An 8,253-nucleotide genomic window follows, 5' to 3' on the forward strand; every position below is an offset into this window, starting at 1 on the left:
AGAAGAAGAAGAAGACGACAACTTTGGGGTCCTTGGTGCTCTCTGAGCTTGGTTGCTTTTTTGCAGACATTTCATTACTCAAACTAGGTAACATCATCAGTGGTAGAAGGGAGGGGTTTGAGAAGGAAGAAGGAAGGAAGGAAGGAAGGAAAGAAGAAGAAGAAGAAGAAGAAGAAGAAAAAGAAGAAGAAGACGACAACTTTGGGGTCCTTGGTGCTCTCTGAGCTTGGTTGCTTTTTTGCAGACATTTCATTACTCAAACTAGGTAACATCATCAGTGGTAGAAGGGAGGGGTTTGAGAAGGAAGAAGGAAGGAAGGAAGGAAGGAAAGAAGAAGAAGAAGAAGAAGAAGAAGAAGAAGAAGAAGAAGAAGAAGAAGAAGAAGAAGAAGAAGACGACGACTTTGGGGTCCTTGGTGCTCTCTGAGCTTGGCTGCGTTCTTGCAGACATTCCATTACTCAAACTAGGTAACATCATCAGTGCTAGTAAGGAATGGGATGTAGAGGTGTTTAGAAGAAGCCAATAGTAAACAGCCCAACCAAAGACCCTCTAAGATCACCCCAGGGCAAGCCACTAGAATAGAAACAGAGAGCAAATGCCACTTCTCACTAGCACTGGTGATGTTACCTGGTTTGGATAACGAAACGTCTGCAAGAAAACAAGCAAGCTCAGAGAGCACCAAAGACCTCCACAGTCCTCTCTGCAAACCCCCCTCCCTTCTAGCACTGGTGATATTACCTAGTTTGTAATGAAAGGTCCTCAAGAAACGAGCTCAGAGAGCACCAAGGACCCCAAAGTCATCCTTCTTTTCCTCTTTCTCCTCTCTGCCAACCCCCCCTCCCCTCTAGCGCTGGTAAAGTTTGGGTAATGAAACATCTGCAAGAAAGCCACCAAACACCAAGGACCCCTAACTTCCAAGCTATTTTCAGAATTGTAAATTGAGAAAGATTTCCCTTCATTGCTAGACCGCCATAAGATGCTTTGAAAAAAGCAGGCTCGGTCACTCCGGAGCTTGACTTTATTCAGTGGGATTTTTGAAAAAAAGCAAAAAGACTAAAGTTAACAGTAGATTCCAGTTGCTGACGATTTATAACACAAATAATAAAAATGCTCAAGATTTTTTTTCCCTCCTCACAGCTATGATCAAAGCCTCGTCTGGATTTCCTAATTAGTTACAAAATCTTTTGAGCTATTTTTTAAATGCAGTTTAAGTGAATGGCAAGAGAGGAGCTTTCTTTAAATCGTGAAGTCAGCTACAAACATTTTTAAATAATCTTTCTACATTTGTTAACATTTGGTAGACATCCTACCAAATTCTTCTGCCTAATAGAAACGGCCTTTATTTTTAACCTACTATATTTTGAAAATCTCCACAGTTCAACGATCTTTTTCTTAAATCATGAAAGATTAAAGATCCGTCTTAAAATACATAAGGAAAATGTGCCCGGGATCACAGTACGCATTTTTATTTTATAATCTAACCCTTGGATAATAAATGCAAGTTAATTTTGCATAAAACGATAAAACAATGTCTTTCATACCGGATTGTCGTGAAAAGTCAATCTCTGCAGAAGATGAGAGAGCGAAGACATTTCTCCATTATGGAGATGGGTGCCCGCCAAATTTTCTTCCAAGTTGTCCAGTATCTCATCTTGATTGAGTTTCATCTCCCATACAATCCATATAGTTACTATTCAAATCCTCCTCAATAGGTTATCTCAGTACAAAGTGCAAAGCTACACTGGGATCTAAAGTAATCTGTCTTAATGGAAAGGATACTTTTTCTCATAGGCTAAATAGATTCAGACAGGTCCAGACTAGTCCCTGAGATCGGGGTGGATGGAAGAGACCACTTCCGCTGCTGAGGTTTATTGGAAGTTTAACAGCCGGATGTACTTCCAATACGTATTCTAGTACTACGAGATTGCTAATTTGCATTCTTTCCCCAGCAAATTTTATCTTAAGTCGATAAGACATTAACAGTTCCTGAGATCTTAAGACACAGGTCCCAAGTGCAGAAAAATAAATAATATCAGAATTTGAAAGAGCTGTTGTGAAAGGTTTTGCTGACTTCAAAAGTTTTTAATTCAGCTGTTTTCAAACTAGGCAACTGGATGATGTCTGGACTTCCAACTCCCTGAATTTCCCAGCCAACAGGCTCTCATCAATGGGAAAAGCCCAGTTGCAGCAATGTACAGAATTGGGTCTATGGCAAAATGGACTGAAAATGCTGGAGTCTTATCATTCCAATTAAAAAGATCTGGCTCATCGTAATTTGGGGAAATTGTGGGTGAGCACTGGGCATGCACTCTGTTCTCTTGTAGTTTGCAAATTTGATTTTAAAAACAATTTAGTACTAAAATGTACAAAAATGAACTAGTAAGGTTATTTTAAGATAAGATAACCTTTATTGTCATTTTTATGGCACACATCAAAAATGAAATTTAGTTGCCCGCTCTCAAAGTGAAACATATACATGTCACACACCTAAACATACTATGAACGTATGTATAGACCCACATCCCTACATATACGTAGCAAATAAATATTAAATATTGTCCATCTTGAATATATAACGGAAGGAGGAACATTAATGTAACGGCTGTATTTGGGCCATTTATGGGTAGGCTTTCAACTTGGAAAAGGGGATCACGTGACCGTGGAACTCTGCGACCGTCATAAATATGAGTCGCAAAGCGTCCGAATTTTGATCACGTGACTATAGGGATGCTGCAACGGTCATAAGTCACTTTTTTCAGTGCCGTTGTAACTTCGAACAGTCACTAAATGAATTGTCATAAGTCAAGGACTACCTGTATAATTCTTTTATCAGCTAAGAGATTTAAAAAAAAAAAAAAAAAAAAGTGGAATGGGGCCGTAATAGATAATCATATCCATAATTAAAAGTGTTAAGGAAAAGAAATTATTCTTTGGTGACAAAAAGGCTGATAATTTTATAAATCTGTTGGCTGGATAAGGTGCTACCATGTTATTTTACTACAAATAGGAAAATGTATAAATCATTATGCTCTGCTGTTAAGATTTCTTGCTATAAATTCATGCTATGTGGCTATTTGTAGAGCTATTACAGAGACCCAACCATTGTATTTTTGTCCTGTAGAAATCAACTGTATTTTGCAATTTTTCTCCCAATAAAATTTTCAGAAATTAGTGATTTCAGAGGTTTTACTTCCAACAAAAACACTCTTGCATTTTTTTTTAAAAAAGATCAAACAATAAAATATTTATTTAAAATGCAATTCCTACAAAAACGTACAGCTGCTTAAAAACCACGGGGACGCAAGGAATAGAGAAGACACTTCAAGAGCAAAAGGAGAAAAATCAAACTTTTGAGGTGCATTTATTAATCCAAGAGATTTCTTTTCCTACAATTTCTTGCACGGTTAAGATTCCCTTTGGTCTCAGTTGCGTCTTAAAGAGCAATGCGCTTATTAAAATAGCTTGTACATTTTTTAAAAAAAGGCGCAAGGATTTAAAACTAAATTCCTGGGGTCAGTATTTTAAAAGTCACACTGTGACTGTAAGTCACTTTTTTTTTTTTTACTTTAACACTTCTGTGTAACAAGGGTAATTAAAATGGCTGGAAGGGGTTTGTAAAAAAAAGTTTAAAGAAGTTTCCCATATGGAGAAACACCAGAGTCACTTAAACAGTCTAGAATCTGACCTCATGGCTACAAGACCTTTTCCTTAAGCAGGTATTTTTGGTAAACAATACAGCCAAAGAGACCACTTCCAACACCAGCGTGAAAGCTTCATGTCTCCAGTACTTCTACTAACCTAAGCCATGATCTACACCTAGTACTATGGTTTGATAGCATCTCGTAAGGTTTCCAAGATGCTGATGGTTTGGCCCACCCAAACATTTGCAGTCACCTAGCTACCCCCAAGCTCAGTTTGGTTGTTGTGGGTGTACAATACAAAGCCTACAAGCCTACTTCCCAATTCTTCAATTGTGTTAGGTCAGTTGAGGGCATCCAGCAAGCCAAAAGAGCAGCAAGATGGTTTGGTTAATTTCTGGCACTTCTTTCCGTCAAGTAATATGAAGAACATTTCATCACATCCAGCAATACTAATTTCATGGCAGAACTCTCCCAATGTTAATTTCAAATACAATACCTTGTTTTTAGGCAGAGAAAAAGAACAACTCGGGAAAGGCAGAGCTAAAAAAACCGTAAGCTAATGGATAATAGAGCAGGCCAAAGGTTGCACAAAGCGAAAAAACTAGGACTAAAAAAAAAATGAGCTTGTTCATCCAGACCAAGTATTTCTGTGGGATGTTCCTCTGGCTTCTCCAACTTGCAAAGGCCAAACATTTATAATTACTAGCAAGAAAATGCAAAATGGGACCCTCAAGCCTCTCTCCCCCCCATGTTCTGGATCCAAACGAGAGCCAGAAAAGAAACCAAGTTTACACCGTACAGTCTCTGCAGAGTCGTGGGAAGCAGCTAACCCAACATGGTGACCTGGATGCTACTCTTAAACGTTCTGCTGATAGGTTCCAGGCGACTAGAAGGAAGGACCCCATTGCAAAACCTTAGGCAACATGTCAACCCTCTCTCGTCCATGGGATAAACCAGGACGACCTCGGGATGTGACATGTCAACAGATCAGGTGCCGCAAACGTGGAAGAGGGTAAAGTCTTTGCGATCAACAAACACACACACTGATTAAAAAACGCGGCGGCAGATGGCAGTACAAATACTGTAACCATTTTCTATTTACAATTATTTGCGCATTGTAAAAGCGGGCGAGTCTCGGAGAGGCTGCCTCTGCGACCCCTCGCCATTAGAGATGAGAACCCAGTAATACTGTCCTAGAAGAAACTGACAACATAAGTGTTTGGGCAGAAAAAGATTGGGAGACGTCTTCCATCCCATGTTGAAGACAAACCTGTTTCTCGGTCCTAATATTTGGCCTTGTTGAACTGAAGAAACAAAATTTGTATGTGTAATTCCGCAATCCTCTACACACAAAAGTAACGGGTTATTGGACGTGGAGCCGAGGTTTCAAGATTAATTTTCCAGTCTGCGGAGGGGGAAAAAACACAACTTTAAACGCTCTCTTCCACTGTAACTTTTGTTTCCAAGGTCAAAACTCAACATAGTTATCCAAGGAAAACAGAGTTACTTACGTCATCGCACGACATATTGTATTCTGCCAAAACAGTTCGACATCGAGCAGCTATGCTGAAGAGGGTGTCAAAGAAACACGCCTTCTCAATAGTTGACGGGCCGGCTTTCCTAATTCATTTCGCAAACTGATAAAAAAATATTTCTGAACATCTCACCAAAATATTCAATTTTCCTTCCAACTGCTCAAAAAATCTTTTAAAAAATGTTCATAAGCAACAAATTATATATATAAAAAAATCAAATGAGATTCAACTGCCTTTCTATACCCAGAAAGGGTACAAAACTTTATTCTCCTCTTCTGTGGCTTTTCACAAGGGAAAGTTTTAGTCTGGGGCAAAACCTATGCTAGAGTTAAGAGCTTCTTACACTTAAATTACTCTCTTCTTCTTGTTGTTGTTAGTTGCAAAGTCGTGTCCGACCCATCATGACCCCATGGACAATGTTCCTCCAGGCCTTCCTGTCCTCTACCATCTTCTGGAGTCCATTTAGGCTCACGCCTACTGCTTCAGTGACTCCAACCAGCCACCTCATTCTCTGTCGTCCCCTTCTTCTATTGCCCTCAATCTTTCCCAGCATATGGCTAAATAGCATATTAAATAGCTATGTATTGGCTAAATAGCATATTAAACAGCTATGTATTGCACATATTGACCTGGTATTTGCATAAAACCCTTGGAAAAGGATACATTGAGGGCGCCACTACTCTTTTATGTATTCCAGCAAAAAATAAACCAATTAATGTAATACAGCTAATGGTGAAGAATGGATGATTCCATAGAGATGTGAAAAAAGATACCTAGGAGAGAATCAAACAACTTTTTATTTTAAGAAAAGCACTCTTACATTGGATGAGTAAACACAAAACTGAAAAACAGAACAGAAAAAAAACTGTAAGGAAGTGAAAATCCCTACTGTACTTTCAATTTCCTTCTAAGCAAATTCTTGGCAAAAAGCAGTAAACCTAATTTCTAATTTTTCTCTGCTACCATAGGGATTAGCAATCTGATTTTTTTAATGTAGACAGATTCTAGTTGTTAGCTTCTGAAATCGAATCTAAAAGATCCCAAATTATGACGCTCCAGACATGCTTCTAGAATGTGCAGTATTGAGACTGTATTTTGAGAAGCGAAAGTGCTATGTTGACAGTAATGGCACCACTTAATGTTAGAAGAGAAACATAGCAATTTTCCAGACAGTCTAAAATGCTTGCTAAAATATCCTAAATATCTTCCATGAATCTATATAGCAAATTAAAATGCAAGGACTTAACCCACCTTCTGTGTTTCAGGATCTATTAACCAGTTCCAAGCACCAGTGGCTGTACAGACTGATACCACTATAAGAATTACTGGAGGAAAATTGAAAGGACAAAAATGATGTCGTTACATACAATACATTGGGAATAATCCGTAACAACTTGACTTATAACCAAAATGGATACTGCCAATTACGGTCTTATATTATGAAGGTTGTAATGCAGGTCACCACATGACCAGATCCATTTAACTACTTTTTTCCCAGTAGTTGTTAAGCAAAAATCATCCATATTGTAAACTGCAAGCATAGTCATTATAATAAACTTTACCAAATCATGCACATTTCCATCACATAGCTTTTCAAAATGAGTTTCCTAAAGACACAGATAGGAACAATTTGATCAAGCATTTAATTGGGAGGTAGGCCTGTCACTTACTTCTCCAGCGTCCAGTAGCTGGTTGTAAACAAGCTATGTATTCAGTTAGCCTTCTTTCAAAAGCCTTGAGATCTAAAAATGAGAGTGAATAACCGGATTAGTCAAAGCCTGCTTTAGAATTTAGATTTAGCACTTTGAAACCATGGAAACTCCTTTACAACACAAGGTCTACAAAGGACATTTGTGTGCTTTTAAGCTAGTGCTGACTTCCTGCCCCTACCTGGATAAGTCCCTGCAGTTTTGTTTTGTTTTGTTTTCATTCTAGCCGTGACTTAACTGTGTTGTACCAATAAAGATAAACATTTTTTTGTAAAATTGGATGATGATGATGACACAGGCACATAATACAATCCCATCCAATGCAGGTAAGCCCTGAACTGAATACTTTATTGGCCAAGTGTGAGTAGACACGCAATAAATTTGTCTCCGGTACAGAAGCACTCAGTGTACTTGCCACAGAAATAACAATAATAATAATTAGGTCCTTGGAAACGACTCAATAGGTAGACAAAAAGCACCAAATTCAATCTGAATGTCTGGTGGACTGTGCGACAAACCATAATACCAATAAAAGGGGAAAGAAGATAATTAATAATATTCAGAGCACAAATGGGATCTGTTATAAATCTATCAACCACCACAATGGTCCAAATAATTGCCATTCATCTGGCCCCTCCCTACAGGCTCACCAGGCAAGTTGGTGGGGATGAACTAGACCTGATGAACTGTGACCACCCCAGAGCATGCATGCATCCATGCATCCATCTATCTATCTCATTTGTCTGTCTATCTCTATCTATCTATCTATCTATCTATCTATCTATCTATCTATCTATCTATCTATCTATCTACCTACCTACCTACCTACCTATCCATATCCATACACACACACACACACACACACACACACGTCTGCAGTAAATGTGAGAATGACAGTTCAGCAGATGTGGGGGGCGCCAGGTTGGGGAAGGCTGGGGACCTCTGGGTGGCGGGACGTGGGATAACGAGATACACCAGCCCTGGAACGAGGCGAGGAGGCCGGGACCCATCCTCACCTGCCTTACCTTCCGCCTGTTCCAGCGAATTCATCGCTTCGGACGGCGGGGGACGAGAGCGCTCCGAGACCAGCTGCCCACCGCCTCGCAAAGCCGGGAGCTTCCCTCCTCCGGCGCCCGACGTAAGCTCTCGAACTTCCTTCACCGCCCTCGCATCATCGGCGCTTCCCATTGGGCAGCGTTCGCCCAGACTCCGCCCGTCGCCCAACAAGCCTCGCCGCCATTGGGTCCACCCCCCTCTGGGCAAGAAGTTGGAAGCGGCTGAAGGGACGGGCAAAGAGGAATGCGCACGCGCAGCTTGCACGCTCTTTTCCCCCTCCCTTTCCCTGCTTGGTTCCAGGGGTCCTCCAAG

At 40.1% G+C, this 8,253-nt stretch overlaps 1 protein-coding gene across 2 annotated transcripts; it reads right to left on the reverse strand.

Moving 5' to 3' along the window:
• Window positions 1-4,675: 4,675 nt before the first annotated feature.
• CNEP1R1 (CTD nuclear envelope phosphatase 1 regulatory subunit 1) lies at window positions 4,676-8,006 on the reverse strand. Of its 2 annotated transcripts, none has more exons than XM_015818952.1 (6): window positions 7,911-8,006; window positions 6,847-6,918; window positions 6,428-6,501; window positions 5,840-5,949; window positions 5,153-5,207; window positions 4,676-5,046 (listed from the first exon to the last, which is right to left on the reverse strand). In XM_015818952.1, exons 1-6 carry the CDS (start codon window positions 7,933-7,935, stop codon window positions 5,005-5,007), a joined length of 378 nt encoding a protein of 125 aa, XP_015674438.1. In that variant the 5' UTR covers window positions 7,936-8,006; the 3' UTR covers window positions 4,676-5,004. The 2 variants fall into 2 exon arrangements, with proteins under 2 accessions (XP_015674438.1, XP_015674429.1); XM_015818943.1 differs by having other exon boundaries at window positions 7,902-8,006.
• Between the last annotated feature and the right edge of the window lie 247 nt (window positions 8,007-8,253).

Source organism: Protobothrops mucrosquamatus, unplaced genomic scaffold (genome assembly GCF_001527695.2).
Source record: "Protobothrops mucrosquamatus isolate PMUCROS unplaced genomic scaffold, P.Mucros_1.0 scaffold_144, whole genome shotgun sequence".
Classification (NCBI taxonomy): Eukaryota; Metazoa; Chordata; class Lepidosauria; order Squamata; family Viperidae; genus Protobothrops; species Protobothrops mucrosquamatus.

What these genes read in the sequence shown, in the direction of transcription:
- CNEP1R1 (XM_015818943.1), bottom strand. Translation starts at nt 7,935, where the DNA reads ATGAATTCGCTGGAACAGGCGGAAGGTAAGGCAG. An exon ending in ACAGGCGGAAGGTAAGGCAG is followed by an intron (nt 6,919 to 7,901) that starts GTGAGGATGGGT and finishes TCTCATTTTTAG; the next exon opens with ATCTCAAGGCTTTTGAAAGA. An exon ending in TAGATCCTGAAACACAGAAG is followed by an intron (nt 5,950 to 6,427) that starts GTGGGTTAAGTC and finishes ATTCTCTCCTAG; the next exon opens with GTATCTTTTTTCACATCTCT.